General features: G+C 36.0%; 1 protein-coding gene across 1 annotated transcript; it reads left to right on the top strand.

Moving 5' to 3' along the window:
* Window positions 1-9,912: 9,912 nt before the first annotated feature.
* LOC101888611 (uncharacterized transmembrane protein DDB_G0289901) lies at window positions 9,913-12,773 on the top strand. Its single transcript, XM_005188939.4, has 2 exons — window positions 9,913-10,063; window positions 10,143-12,773. Exons 1-2 carry the CDS (start codon window positions 9,958-9,960, stop codon window positions 12,662-12,664), a joined length of 2,628 nt encoding a protein of 875 aa, XP_005188996.3. The 5' UTR covers window positions 9,913-9,957; the 3' UTR covers window positions 12,665-12,773.
* The last annotated feature ends 4,093 nt before the right edge of the window (window positions 12,774-16,866 follow it).

The raw sequence follows: 16,866 nt of genomic DNA, 5'->3' as shown, positions 1-16,866 counted from the left end.
ATTTTTTTCATCGGGGAGGCGTCCTGATATTTGGGGTCTAAGACCCAGGTTAGACCCGAAAAAAACGAAATGAACAATATAGGTATATTAAACAATATGGACATATAAATATAAAGCTAATGAAAATATCTATTCATCCAATAAGTGGTCGCATTATGGGGTTTATTTTAATCGATTTGGGAGTCACATCAAAGATATCGATTTGGACCCGAATTTGTTGTATATAAAACCAAAAAAGTCGAAAAAGGGTCCATTAATGGAGTCGAGTATTTCGAATCAAAGTATTCTAAATTTAATGGCTTTATGTGGCAGGCATTCGCTTGGGCTTGGGATTTTATCCTCTAGGTATGATCTAAACTGGCAACGCGAACCAAAGTCTTTCTAAATTTTATACTTGGCTAAAGTAGACAGCCTTCGGTTGGTGTTTGAGATTTTCTGCTTTTTGTATGTCCAACATCGGCTACGCGAACTAAAGTTTTTCCAAATTTATTGTTGTTTTAGGTAGCTGGCCTTCGGCGGGACCTTCAGATTTTCTCCTCCGAGTTTGTCCAACACCGGCTACGCTGACCTAAGTTTTTCTAAATTTAATACTTTTTAAGTAAGGCTTAAGAATTTCTTCTCTGGGTATGTCGTCGGCATAGTAAAATTGTTCATACAGAAAACATCGTTTCAATGTATGATACATTTCTCCTAAATCCAAATTGTACCAAATTTAGTACATAAAGAACAACCATCCAAAATTACCGGCATATCCCAATCCTACACTCCGACAATAATCTTATTTTCAATTTTCAATATACCAACTCTATTGGTTCAGACAAATCCAAATTGTACCAAATTTAGTACTATTTAGTGGACTTAAGTAGAAATTTTCATACCTACCTACATCATGCAGTCCAGGAATAGGAATCTTATTTTCAAATTTCAGGTTCTCCCATAATTTCAGGTTCTCCCATAAATTAGATTTAGATCGAAACTTCCTACATACCTCAGTTCTACAACATATTAGTAATCTTATTTCCAAATGTCACGATTCCAACTCTGTGGGTTTTCCCAAAGTTTAAATTGCCTTAAATTTAGTACCATTAATGTTTTTCGTGCATATAAGTACAAGTTTCCAAAACTTCCTCCATATCAATCTTACAATCCTCCAGCAATGCAACATTTCAGGATTTAGAAGTAGTACCAAATTTACTTCGAAAACGACATACTTACATCGACTCTACTTCTCATCCTTGTTTTCCGTTCAAATGTTTAGTTTTAACTGTTTACGTGGTACATAAAATGTAAAAAATGTACCAAATGCAATACATTTAATTGCTTTTCGTACACTTATAGTACGAATTTCCCTTTGGTACATCCAACCAGCACTCCATCAATGAGCCTCATTCTAAATTTAAGACTTCTATCTCTACTGCTTCCTCAAATACAAAGGTTACCATATTAAGTACCTTTTGATACTTTTCGTACCGGTCCAGTACCAATTTCCAACAACCCAGCCTTATCTGATCCCTACGGACCCAGAGTGATCCTTACCCAAAATTTTAAGATTCTAGCTTCAGCCGTTTCGCCTGGGCGTTGATGAATCGTCAATTATTTTACTCTCCTATTAATATAGATGGACTGACCCTTTAAACCAAATTCTGTTAATAAATTTATTTCTCTTTTATCTGAAGAACACTTATTACCTCCATATATTAATTACGTTCCGAAAATAATTACAATAATCGTTAAATATCTAAATATAATTAACAAAATAAGATACTCTACACACACATATGCTTATTAATTTCACTATCATCGGCGACATCTTAACGACAATACTCATAACCAATTAATGGCATTTCTTTTCGATTAAATTTGTAATGCAAATTAAGACATTCCGTACTTTGATTATTGACAACCACAAACAACATGATTACGATGGAAAATAAATAATAAAATCGATAAAAATGAATTATTGTCGTCTGATTGAATAATTAATTATTAATGCGAGTAGTTAGCGTGACGTATCGAATAATTTGGAGGAATTATGTAATAAAATTGATAACAAATTGCTTTGTCTAATGATTTAATTGTTGTGTGTGTTTTGAGATGCTTTAAATAAATCTGACAAAACTAAGGCAAAACCGGATTGGCACTATTTTAAATAATTAATTATCAAAATGGGGTGTATTCTAGTCTTCAAATCAACTGAACATATCGTCAACCAACTGTCATTAGTTTGCGGTTTAAAGGGGATTTACAGATGATATTTGCATTGTTTGTTTAATGGTTTCAATATGGATGCGTATTTTTAGCACAAAGAAACCGGTTGAGAAAAATTTGCTTTTTTATGAATACAAAAAGTTTTGACAAATGTTTAGGTAGAACTAATATTCAAAGCTTAAGACCACGGAATGTTATGTTCAAAAATATAGCGATACTAGAATATTTAATTTATTTTGGTCTCGGTTACAAATTTTCATTCGAAGAGCCCCTGGTTTTTAAGTCCTAATGGATAGAACATTTGGCGGTGGCAGGGTGAGATAAAAAATCTGCAACAAAGTCAAACGCGACAGTGTTTATATATATATTTTTAAATTTTATTGAATGAAAGCAAAAAATGTCGTAAATAGCATCACATTTGAGAATAAGTTTAGATTGTTCGAATTGGTCACCTTTGGCACGAATTATGGCCTTCAAACGACCACTGAAAACGTCACGCGCTGCCCGTATGTTGCGGTATTTTGGCCCATTCCCGGCGAAGCGCTTGCTTGAGGTGATCGACACTTTGGTACTTTTTAGTGCCATCCTTGCTTTCCAAATACTCCAGACACAATAGTCAATCGGATTGGTATTCGGAGATTTTGGCGGCCATTGTGCACTGGAAATGAAGCGAGGAACCTCATTTTGTAACCATTCTTGGGTGGCGCGTGCTGAGTGCGATGGTGCTGAGTCCTGTTGCAAGATGCCCAAGGCTTTAATGCACCCTCCAGAATATTTTCCCGATAATATTCCCCATTTATTCTGATGCCACGATCGATTAATACGAGCGGAGAACGATCATCGGCTGTTATGGCTGCCCACATCATCATCATGGCCGGCGCTTGAGTTCTGGTAATCAACCGAAGGTGCACATTTCAGCTGACCTCTTTGGCAATAAACCCGACCATTTAGTTTGTTTTCTCATTTTGAATGTTTTCCCATCGGAGAAAACCAAATTCGGCAGTTCACAACTTTTGGCCAAACGTAGCAACTCTTTAGCTCTTTTGAGTCTATTTTCTTTCTGTTGCGGTGTAAGGTATTGCACTTTTTGGAATTTCAATGGCTTTACCCCGAGCTCATTTTTCAATATTTGCCGAATGGAATATTGCGATATGGCAGCCCACAAGTCATTTTTCGGCCACTGCGATGCGTGTTTCGATCAAGTCGCTTCTTTTCGAATCATTTCTGCTGATGTTGCTGTTTTCTTCCGTCCACTTCCTTGACTTCGGGCTACGCTAACAAGCAATGGTACGAGATCAAAAAAATTTATTCACATTTAAATGCTGGAGTGCTCTAACGATAGCCAGTTGTGGTTTCCAGCCAAAGATAAAGAAATCACACTATCACGCTTGAATTCCATCACGAATAACTTTTTTTCTGGAAAATTCTCACTAAACTGCTTTTTTTCCCCTGTAAACAATATAATGGGCTGTCACTGGAATAATTGTAACAGCCGTCGGATTAGTGGCTTGGAAATTGGTTGCTTATTTCGCATTTCATAGAATGCATTTTTGAATTTTATTCAATATATTTACACTTTTTGTGGAGGAGGTACCAACAGGAGTGGTCCGATATACTCCGTCTTCACACCATATTTGTGTTGGGATGTGTGGAATTTGAAGGCAATCGAACTCTTATATCACATTTTATAATAGTTATGATTATTCAAAATGTTGACCCTTTGTGGAGAGGTACTTGGCGGAGTAGACCGAGATTGTCCATTTTCAAAATCCACCTAGCACTGTGACAAATATTAGGATTTGCAAAATTGCAACAAAATTGGATGTTCCTTTCTTGTTTTATAAGGCATATGAAAATTTTTGACCTTTTGTTGGGGAGGTTCCAGAAGGAGTTGACCAATTTTGCCCGTCTCCGAACTCGATCCAAGTTTGATAGTAATATTAAGATATACCGAGTTTAGATGAAATCGGATACTCCCCTCGAGAGTTATGGTGCTCACCAGCCAACCAGACGGACGGACATCGCTAGATCGATGTCCTGAAACGGATTTAGAAGGGACCTAGAGTCTAAAACCTTTATTTCGATTATGCCCGTTTTGGCCGTATCAAAAGATGTAAACCCTCTCTAACCATATGGATGAGGGTATACAAATAGTCTTGTCTTTGACGTCATCTGTCTAAAATGCGGGTTTGTAGAAGAATTGAAAATCATGGTAAAGGTAGGATTTAGACTTTTATTGTCCTATAATCCTATAATAGAATTTCATTTATTTTATTTTTAAATAAAGGCCCAAAAAGTCCTCTTTCGCGTTTTGACACTTGAAGGATAATATTTTTAAGGAAAATATCGTGATAATATTGTACCTAAAAGTAGATATTCCAAGTAATCTTAATTCGAAATTAAAAAAAAATGTGGAACTATGCGATGTACACTCTGATATACGTGTTAGGACGTTTTAGTCAAATTGCACAATTTGTTCATTTTTTTATAAAATCATCATACATCGTTCTAAATTGTAAGACTTACACAATTTTGTGTATTGTTTAAGTTTTTCTTTTTTCAAAAAAATATGGGAAGTTTACCGAAGAGCAATTAGTTAAAACCCACATCCAATTTTCCAGGATTTCAGCTCTGTAGCTTTCCTCATTACCAAATATAGTATCATTTTGTACAGTTATAGTATGCATGTCCAAAACCACATCCTTCTCTCCAACACAGACCTCGGCGTGACTTCCATATTGAATTTCAGGATTTCAGCTCTATACCTTCACCCAATACCCAATTTTATACTATTTAGTACCAAATTGTACCATTTTTTAATTTTCTTACACATTTCAAAAATCTACTTCAATTCTCAAACCTACCACCAACATCGAATCCAATACCAAAGCTTAGAAATTCCAGCTCCATCCATTCACCTAATACATGACAGTTCGCAAACTTAGAACACATTTCCAAAACGAGTAATTTCCAGTCTTGATCCTCATACCAAATTTCAAGTTTGTAGCTTTATTTAATATAGGTTCATATAATACCAAATGTTACGATTTTATAAGTTTAGTACCATTTTATAACTCTTCGTTACCTCAAGTTTCAAATTTCCAAAAATCCATTAATACATCTATCCTACACTATATCAGTGACTCTCATTCCGTTTTTCCATTCAATTTGTTAGTACTCTTCGCATCTTTTAAGTATTATATACACTTACTACCCTTATATTATAATTTAATACCAAAATGAAAAATTAAAAATCCATTTTTTTATAATTTTGTATAATATATAAAGTTATCAATTATCAAAAAAAAAAAAAAAAAAATAAATAAATAAATAAATAAATAAATAAAAATACACGGCATATTTGTTTATCTGCCAGATATGAAAAAACACGAATCTACAAATTAATCAATTCTAATCATTGTAGGTGCTCGTTGCAATAAGATCAATCAAAATAATTAATTAATTATCCCAGCACTCCCAACAAAACAGAAATTCCAATACAATAGAGTTGCTAAGAAATAAATTAATTGAACAATTGAAATGATGCACAACACGTGCTAAGTAAAAAATGTCTACAAGGTCTATTTGTCATACAAATACATGGGTGATTTCCAAAATGCATTTTTTAATTTGATGATGTCGTCTGCATACCAATAACGATGCTCCTTAAATTTACTGCTTCATTTAAAAATCAATTAAAAAAAAAATTCTCTATATAACACTGAACAGTTCAAATAATGCATTTTATTCTTCACATGTAGATGAACGTAGATCGACGATGGCAACAGATTTGGTTTAGATCAAATTTTAAATGGATACTTTAATATGTGCCTAAAACCATACAGTGAAAAAGGACGACTTAAAAAAGGAAAGTGACAAAAACATAAAATATCTAATATTTTAATCGCAAGACTGTTACAATCGAAATGAATCACATCCCTTTGTTTGTTTTGCTAAAATAGTTCCCACGTTTCAAATATACTTCCGCTTTTTTTGTTTGTAACACCGCATTGATTATTCACCGCGAGTATTTCAAACATAATTGACACCTAAACTGTTAGTTTTCGTGTTGCGCCAAACATAATGTTGGAATATTAATGACTTTTTTTACGCATTTAATTATGGAGATATGTTCCACTCACACTTTGGTATTAGCATTGACTTCATTCATAGACTCATTTATGATCTGTAGGGTTTCATGTATTTGCATTAAAGTTTATTAAGTGTAATTTTGCTTATAAAACTGAAAAATTTATATATCCTTTTCCTTGGAATATCTTCAATAGAAAACTGAAAAAAAACCCTTTATAGCTGCTATAAAAATTAAAAAAAATTAAAAAAAAATAAAAATTAAAAAAATTAAAAAAATCCTTTAAAATAACTTCGAAATTATTTAAAACATTCCAAGGTTATAACGGTCATCATAAATAACGTTAAGGAGATGATTTTGAGTAGCATTTAATAACAGTTTGAAAATTTCCCCGCCTATAACTCTGAAACTTTCACAATTATTTTTAATTTCATAGCTTTGATACTCCATTATGAATATATTGAACTTGAACACACTTATGTATATGAAACACCTACAAGTATCCTTTAAAGAATAGATCCGATGGACCCTCAGAGAGGCCTACTTTAATTAATATTTAATATGCATTCGCCCAAAGCTCTGTGTCCCCTTAAAATAGTTTTATAAATCCAATGTTTTATACTCTAATAGACCTCTTAAAAAAAGATTCCTTTTTTTTTGCTTGGAGAGAACCGAAAAACAATTTCAAAAGTAATCTGTTCAAACTTATAGCTCTGAAAAAGGTTGCAAAGAAATTTAAAATAATCTGAAAACGTTAACAAATAATTTAAAAAATTCGACGATTTGGCTCAGACAGGTCTTAAAAATTGAAATATTCCAATCTTATAGCTTTGGGAGTAATTCAAAAATAAATTTATAAGTCTGTCATTTATAAAATTTAAGCTAAAATACTTTTCGAAAATAATTTATAAAGTAAATCCAGCGATAACTCTTGGAATAAATTTGAAGGGTCCTTAGAAGTCTTCACAAATAGTGCTTAAAACGTTATGATTATAAATCTGAGACAAGTATAAAAATAAAAAAAAAAAATAGCTCCCAGGAACATTCAAAAATAATTTTTGAGAGGACTACTACATATTGGAAAGCCTTTTTGAGAAGGAAGTTCCAAAAGTAGTTGTCTTATATCAGATCGGAGTATATTTAGAATATTTACGAACATTTTTCAATTCAAATGTATATGAAAAATACATATGCAAAAGTAATGAAAGAAAGCAAAGGCTATAGTCGTGAGCGGCTGACCATGTGATACACTGCAACACAATAATATGCTACAAGTCCCTTAGGTCCAAATCCATTTTGATAGATTTCGTTTTTGAAATAATTGAGCAAAATTGTAAGTCAAATTGATAAAAAATACGACAAAAAATATAACAAAAAATATTCACTTTTTTATTGACGTATTTTTACGTGATTTTTTCTTTTTCTGGCAAGAGGCTATTCCGAATTGGTGAGAATTGTAAAAATCAGTCCAATCATGTATACTGTACCTATTTCGCTATATTTTCAATATTTCGCCTATCAGCATCACATGGTGGTCAGAAGTGAGCTTTAAATGCATTTGTGTCGTCGGTGACTAAAAATATTAGCGGTTTTGTGAAAATTTTCGTATTTTTTACATAGAAGTTATATATTATTTTAAACGCTAAATATTTTCCGATGACCATCCAAATGGTAGGCTTCTGCCCAGCTCTAACTCCATGCAATTCGTTTATAATTTTAGAGTAACTGCCAAGTGGTGAAATTTTTCTGGTTGGTCCATTTCAACGTAAATATTTTGCTATCACCTCTAAACATAATTGTCTTCTATTCTCCGAAATAATTTTTACGGCTGTTATGGCGGCCCACTCCATCACCATGGTCGGCGCTTGAGTTCTGCTGGCCAACCGAAGGTGCACATTTTCAGCTGACCTCTTTGTTTACCAACTGCTGGACAAAGAAATGTTTTATCATCGGAGGAAACCAAATTCGGCAGCTCACCACTTTCGGCCAAGCGAAGCAACTCTTTAGCTTAAGTCTATTTTCTTTCTGTAGTGGTGTAAGTTTTTGTACTTTTTGGAATTTTAATGGCTTTACCCCGAGCTTATTTTTTAATATTTCCCGAATGAAATATCACGATATGTTCAGCTCACGAGCCATTTTTCGGTCACTGGGTTTTGATCGAGTCGCTTCTTTACTTTTTGAACCATTTTCTTCCGTCCACTTCCTTGACGTCGAGCTACACTACCAGTATCACGGTAACGAGCGATGGTACGAGAAACAAAAGATTTATTCACATTTAAATACTAGAGTGCTCTAACGATAGCCAATTGTGATTTTCCAGCCAAATATAAAGAAATCCCTCTACCACCACGAATAACTTTTTTGTGGAAAATGCTTACCAAAATGCTTTTGTACGCTTGTAAACAATATAATGAGCTGTCACTGGAATAATTTTAATAGCTGTCGGATGAGTGGCTTAGAAATGACAGTAGTCTGAAGTTGGTTGCAGTTTTTCATATCACCCTCTATAGGAAGTAGTCGATATAGTCCAAATTTGGCACGTCAAAATATTTATATTATATTTATTTAGGTCCAATACAAAACGGGCTATATAGACCCATTCCTTCGGAACATACTCCATATACGGCAAACAATTTGAATAATCATAACTCAAGGTTGGGAGTATACACCTGTCGGCAAAACCGACTGACACTATTTTATTTGTTTTTTAGTACCGACAGACGCCTTTGAAAGGATAGAGAGTGCCTGAAATGCAGATTCCAAAAAGAAAGAAAAAAATAAAGATAATTTTGGGATTTCAAACAAGAGAATATGAAAAGTACTTAATATATCGTAATTCAGGTAGTGAGCGAGAAGAAAGATCTGCAATTCTGTTAAGTCTATTAAAAATAAGGTTGATGAATCTAAAGTCCTTAAAATCCTCACTTCGGTAAAGGATAACAACGCCCACTAAAATTACGCCATTGTAATTTAATTAATAACATATATGTCTGAATGTTGTGCACAAATGTAGCTACAAATGAATATTAGGACTACCTATCCAAGGGACAAACTATGAACTTGGTCCCTTTTCTCCCCTGCCTACCGCTGTGATGTAGGTTACAATTTATATATTTTTCGGTCTACAAAGTAGTCTTAAGCTCGATTTTACATTCTATGTTCTCCCAAATTATTCAAAATGCAATTCATTTGATTTTGATGAATCATTCGATAAAATTCGTTTCGCTGTCGATTGGGAAATTTGCTCCAATCATCTATACGGGATTTTCGATATTTTTGTGCTGCCAGCCAATTGCTGGGACGTGTCACGTTTGTTATAATTACTACTCACAATTTTTTTTAAATTTGATTTTTGTTTGCAATTGCTTCCCTTTGGTTGCTGATTTGGGCAAGGGATTTTCCCACACACTACCATATCGATGGAATATCGACAAAACGAAGTAAAAAATTGAAGCTCATCGCCACCTCACTCACTGACCACCCAAATGTAGTCAGCAATATCGTACATTTGGCGGCGAGAACCAATTAATATTTAAATTCTTAATGAGTAGCGAAAAAAAATAGAATTTAAACGCTCACAAAAAAAACACATTTGGCAGACGACGTTCGGTATAAATGCCAAGTGTAAGTGTTCCGCCAATAGTAATTGTAATTTGAACATGACCGAAGCAAGTAACAAACGAAATTGTCGAATGGCGGCCAACAGGAAGATGTGGTCGAAAGCAGTCATGATGATAGCGCTGATATTGGCTACAAATCAAGCGGGTGAGTTGGAGATGAAATGTTAGCTGGAGGGGGTGGGGTGAATGACCACAAAAGATGTTAATTGCACATTGAATTTCAGTGTTGGCTGGTGGTTATGGCGGTGCTGGGAGTTTTGCAACAGCTTCGGTTTCAGCTTCTGCGGGTGCTGTTGCGGGGGGAGGTGGTGGCAGTTATTCTGGTGTAGGTGCTGGTGGTGGCAGTTACTCAGGAGGAGTTGGTAGTGGGAGTTACTCTGGCGGAGGTGATGGAAGTTATGCTGGAAATGGTGGCACCTTAACCACAATTGTGCCTGGTGTCGTTCATGGCAGCATCAATTTAGAAAAGAACGTCGACTTGGAAGCCCTGGAAGATGGTATCTCGGATGTTTTTGGTGGTATATTAAGTGAGGTTGTCCATGGCCTGCATTCGTCTGTACATGGTGGATTAGTGGGCAGCAGCAATTCCGGTAAAGTACCCCATGGATCTGGAAATGGTGTTGTGATATCGGTAAATGAAGGTGAACATGGCGCCACCATTGAGACAAGTATTGGTGTTAATGGCGGGGGAGGTATTGTTGTGGGAACAACTTCAAATGTAGGTGGCAGGCCCAATCATAATAGACCTCATTCTTCGGTTGGTGGAAATGTTCCCAATTCCAATTTAAATCCTGGAAGACCCATTCATGGCAATGGTGGAATGGGTGGCAGACCTGGCGGATATGTACCCAATAATAATGGGGTTCATGCTTCCGGCGTTCCCAATACGAATATAAATTCTGGAAATAATGGCAGACCTGGAGGATATGTACCCAATAATAGACCTCACTCTTCGAGTGGTGGTAATGTTCCCAATACAAATGCAAATCCTGGCAGACCCATTCATGGTAATGGTGGGAACAGTGGCAGACCTGGAGGCTTTGCACCCAACAACAATGGGGTTCATGCTTCGGGTGGTGTCAATGGACCCAATACAAATTTTAATCCTGGCAGACCTATTCAGGGTAATGGTGGAAACAATGGCAGACCTGGTGGTTATGTACCCCATAATAACCGACCTCACTCTTCGGCTGGTGGTAAGATCCCAAATACCAATTCAAATCCTGGAAGACCCATTACTGGGGAAGCTGGAATTGTGGTGGGTTCATCATCGAGTGTGGGTGGATTTGTAACAACTAACAATAGACCTCATTCCTCGAATGGAGGAAGAATACCGAACAGCAATTTACATCCTGGAGGTCCTATAAATAGTGGTGGCAATGGAATTGGTGGCAGGCCTGGTGGTTATGTACCCCAACATAATGGTCCTCATTCCTCGAATGGAGGTAGTGGATTACCAAACTCAAACATATATCCAGGAGGGTCATCGAATGCTGGTGGTAGTTCATCGGGAGTTGGTGGCAGACCTGGAGGATATGTGCCCTCTTCATCGACTGGAGGAAAATTACCAAATTCGGATACAAATCTAAATCCTGGAAATCAAATTCATGGTGAGGGTGGCATAATTGTGGAAATATCCTCGGGCGTAGAGGGAGCATCTGGTGCACATGCATCCAATAGTAACAGACCCTCTTCAGGGCATGGAGCTGGTGTTCCACACACAAATCTAAATCCCGGTGGTTCCATAAACTCAAATGGAAGGCCATTAAAACCTCAAAATGGCAAAAATCCCACATCCACAAATATTGGAACTGGGTCCGACATACATATTTCCATCGGTGGCCACACTGACATTACTGATCTCGACTCAGGATATGAAGGTGCAAACCCAACAATTTTGATTACATCTTCTTCGTCTAGTCATTCAGGAGCTGGAAATACGGGCATCAGTTTTGAAGATTATGTGGCCAGTCGCAAAAGGCCATCGTCATCCGTCGGAGGCACTGCATCGGGTTCATATAATCCATCCATAGGTGACAGCTCAAATGTTCATATATCAGTTGGCGCCCAACCTGGGGACTCCAATGGATCAAACGTTGATAATCAGCAATTAGACACTGAGTATGGACCACCGCCCAGCAAGGCACCAGGTTCATATGCCAGCACTTCGGGGAACACCAATAAGAAAGGAAAAGGCAATGGTTATGTTACTTTTCCAGGGTCAGCCAGTAGCTCCTCGGCTGGTCATGATAGCTCCAATGGTCAAGAATATGCAGATAATGTACAAGGATCTTCGGTGAATATTGGTAGCTCAAGTTATGGCAAAGCCAATGGTGGTAGTATAACCTTCCCCGATTCGGACACATCCAAAGAACCACAAATTAGGGAAATCTTCGATGATGACTCCAGTCAGGATTCCGTAGGATTTACGAGCGATGGAAGTGGTCTTAGTGTGACAAGTGGATTTGGTTCAAATCAACGTAAACCATATGGCGGCAGCTATGCCAGTTCATCTTCCGGATCCAAGGCTTACTCTGGAAATACTAACAAAGGATACGGCAAGACTAGCTCTGGAACCTATAACGGTTCTGGTGACTCAAGTTTTGTAACGGCCGCCAGCAGCAGTGCATCTGCTTCGGCCAGCAGCAGCAGCAGTGCCGGAGGCGCACTGGGTTATGGTGGTTCATATTCAAGTTCATATGCCAGTGCATCAGCTTCGTCGGCCGCCTATGCCAGTCGACATTAATCATTACTAATTTTTTTTTAAGGTGTTATATATGTATGTGTATATATTTTTTAGATAAATATTTTCGTTGTTGTTACTTAGGCAAATAAAATGTGTTTTGTTGGTCGAATTTTTTTGAATTTGTCTTGGCGATCGTGCTGTGCATACCCAATATGGTGTGACATTTGGTGTGTACAAATTAATTGAATTTAATATTCACAACACAATAACGAAAAAAACTGCCATTTAGCGTGGGTAAGTATGACATAATTGTCTATAGACATTTAATTCCGAAACAAAAACAATTGACCCGGCTTCGATTTCATTGGAAAAGAGGAAGTACCATTGACTGGTCGCAAATTTGAAAACATATATCCGTATTAGTTTTAGAATTGGAACTTAAGAGCACTATTAAGACAGAGGCAGAGGGAGAGAGAATACACAAAGAGTATTTTTAAGAGAATGGATGAGTGTTTTGTTTAGAAGCTGAAAGCTAAAATAAACTATAAAATTAAATCAGAATAAATAAAATTAAATCAATTAAATCAGAATTCTCTCCATTAGTAAAAAGAGTAAAATCGGGTATTCTCTAAGAATTTTAAAGGAGCAGTAGTAGTAAGTTCTTGGGTTCTAAAAAATTGTTATAAGGGACTAATAGAGATTCAGAGTTAGATTTTTTAAGGACTAACTGAGTTCTTATCTTAGACTTCTTTAAAGAGATTTTTTAAGACAACGAGAAACGGAACCACAAATTTTTAAGAGCTTGTTTTCATGGTCATAAAGAGTTATAATCGTGAACTCAAAAAGATTATTATTTAATGAACTAACAATGTTTTAAATCAATATTTTAAAAATTCTGGATTTTTTCCGGGAGAATTGTAGATGTTTATTTTTCAAAAGCTATCGGAGCTATAATTGTGGAATTTTAATTTTTTCCTTTTTAAGGATGATGTTTTAATCCGTTTTTATAACCTCCACAATAGTATGGAGGGTATCATAAGTATTAAATTTGTCATTTCGTTAGTAAAACCTCGAAATATACCTTTTAGACTCTACAAAGTATATACAGGGTGAGATAAAAAATAAACTGCAACAGCGTCAAACGCCATAACTTTTATATTTTTTTTCAATTTTATTGAGTGAAAGCAAATGTCGCAAAAAGCATAACATTTTAAAATAAGTTTAGTTTTGTTCGAATTGGTAACCTTTGGTACGAAGCGCTTGCTTGAGGTGATCGACACTTTGGTATTTTTTAGTGCCAAACTTCTTTTCCAAAATACTCCAGACACAATGGTCCAACAGATTGGTATCCAGAAATTTTGGTGGCCATTGTGCCCTGGAAATGTGGCGAGGAACCTCAGCTTTTAACCATTCTTGGGAATGTCCAAGGTCTGCGGACAAAATGTTTGCGTGCCCAAGGCTTTAATACACCCTTCAGAATATTTTCGCGATAATATTCGGCATTTATTCTAATGCCACGGTCGATTAATACGAGCAGAGAGCAACCATCGGCTGTTATGGCGGTCCACACCATTCCCCGCGGCCGGCGCTTGAGTTCTGGTGGACAACCGAAGGTGCACATTTGGCAGCTGACCTCTTTGGCAAGTAACCACGATCATTTTCCTTGTTTACAAATTGCTGGACAACGAATGTTTTCTCACCGGAGAAAACCAAATTCGGCAGTTCTTTTGAGTCTATTTACTTTCTGTTGCGGTGTAATTTCTTTGCTTTTTTTGCAGTATCACGGTAACGAGCGATGGTACGAGACATAAAATATTTATTTACATTTAAATGCTGGAGCGCTTTGGGCTTTTCCAGCCAAATATAAAGAAATCAAACTATCACGCTATCACACTTGAATTCCATCACGAATAACTCTTTTTTCGAAAATTCTCTCCAAAATGCTTATGTACGCTTGTAAACAATATAATGAGCTGTCACTGGAATAATTTTAGCAGCTGTCGCACTAGTGGCTTAGAAATGACTGCAGTCTTAATTTTGTTGTAGGTTTTTTCTTCTCACCCTGTATATGCATAACAGAGCAGCAAAATAACTAACTGGCTGACTACTCTAGAATCGCCGTCCAGACGAAACGGCTGAAGCTAGAATCTTGAAATTTTGCACGACGGCCAGTCTTGGGGCGCATGCGTATGATAAGGTTGGATTTTTAGAAATTCGTATTAAAAGGATACGAAAAGTACTAAAATATATTGAACTAGATGTCTGAAATTTCGAGTGAGCGTCACTGATGCAGGTACCAAAGGGTTTTGGTACTAAACTTCTTAACTGATGCCATTTTGTATTATGAAAACGTTAAAAGCTTGAAATTTGATTTGAGAATCAAGTTTAAGTTTGATATATGTAAGTGGATTTGGAAATGTGTACTAAGTGTGCGAACTGTACTAAATTTGGAAGAATTTGCTTCAGGGTGAGTGAATAAAACTGGGATTTTAAAATGGTGTATTAAGGTGATTAAGAGGTTGATTTGGAAATGGATACACCAAGTGCGCGAAAAATAGTAAATGGTACTGTATTTCGTAAAATTTGGTATTGGGAGAACACGTAGTGCTTGAAATCTAAAATTTTGTTGTTGGTATTGCTGTTATGTGTAGCCTGGACACATGGAGGTTGTAGAAATGTGTACTATAATTGTACGAAGAGGACTGAATGGTACTATGCTTGGTATTGGGTGATCGGATAGAGATAAAATTCTGAAATTTGATATTTGGATTACTGATACCATATCTGGGAGAATTACTGATACCAAGGGAGAAGACATAGAGATAAATTTCAGAAATTCGATATTAGGGTCATTTTTGGTTTCTAGAGTTTACATATGAAGACGTTGAAATAGTTTTGGACAGAAAAAAGGAAATATTTGAATAATATAAAGAACGCTTAATGTCTGAAAATTTAATACAATGTATGAAGTTTTGATAAAAACATTTTGGTAATCTGACTAACACGAACTGCTAGAACGAATCTAAAAATTTAAGCTGGATTTTTCGCTGACGAGTACCGGCCACTTGCTAGTCTCATATAAAACCTGTCGTGTTCCAGACTTATGCCCAGGAATAGGCATGGAAAATATTAATGCTAGGAGCAAACATCAAAATGAGCATCAGGATTATTTCTAAACTTTTCTATATCAAAACCGATCAGAAATCTTAATTGAAATCGTCGTTTGGTGGTAATAAAGAAGGTGGTAATGTTTACCAGTGATTAGGACAGGGAAAACCATGGTTTCGGATTTGTTGTAGTCTTGTAGGCGCGGTTATAAAAAAAGCGAGAAGAATTTTATTTTTTTTGCTTCTCTTCTATAAAGCTTATTGATATCGTAACTTAGTTATAAATGTTTCTGTCATAGGAGTTATTTTGAAATAACTCCTGGGGAGGATATCCCGAGTCAAAAATCAAGATACTAATGAGGATTTTTTTTTAATTTACTATAAATTAATAATTTATTTGCAAAACCAACATTCAATACTGGATTTGTGCATTTAATGTCTATTTTCGTCGAATAAACTTATTTTATGCGAACTTTTAACTTTCAGTTCTTTTTAAACAATACGAAAAATACTTGAAGTCAACTTAAGGGCAACATCTGTAAAATCTTCCCACTAGGTTACTAAACTTTACCGAGTGCAGTTAACAGTTCAATAAACAGTCAAAAGGAAGCAGCTTAACAACTTTGATGTTGGTTAAACAAACTAAAAGGAAATGTTTGGTAAAAACGAGAGTTTACAAGTGTAAACTTAATGTTTTGCAAAATCCGACAAAGACAGTAGCGTAGATGCACATAATTAACAAGTAAGCAAAGGCTATAGTCGTGCGGGGCCGACTACGTTATACCCTTTCGCTTTTGAAATTAAGATTTTGACTAGGGACATTTGCCCAACATTTATGCACTCCGTCGGGCTGTTAGTTGTTGTAGTCCATTTTACAGCTAAATATAATCCAATGGTCATCCAAAATGCTAGAATTCTTGCCTGTCCTTAACTCTCTTCACAGGCGTGTCGATTGGCTTCAATTGTGTTATCGGAAAAACTTTTCTGTTTTTGGTTAATTTGAACCCCTAAATATTTTCCAATCATCTCCAAAAGCAAGAAGCCCCTCTGTATCTCCAAATTTAGACTCATTTGTATGATTTGCTTGTCTACGATATTTGGCTATATTCGTCAACGAAATCAGCATAAAAAGCCAGAAGTTCGCCTTTTGTGTAT

The sequence above is a fragment of the Musca domestica genome, unplaced genomic scaffold (assembly GCF_030504385.1).
Source record: "Musca domestica strain aabys unplaced genomic scaffold, Musca_domestica.polishedcontigs.V.1.1 2, whole genome shotgun sequence".
In the NCBI taxonomy this organism is placed as follows: Eukaryota; Metazoa; Arthropoda; class Insecta; order Diptera; family Muscidae; genus Musca; species Musca domestica.
The sequence above is the reverse complement of the archived record's forward strand: the minus strand, read 5'-3'. Positions and strand labels throughout refer to the sequence as shown.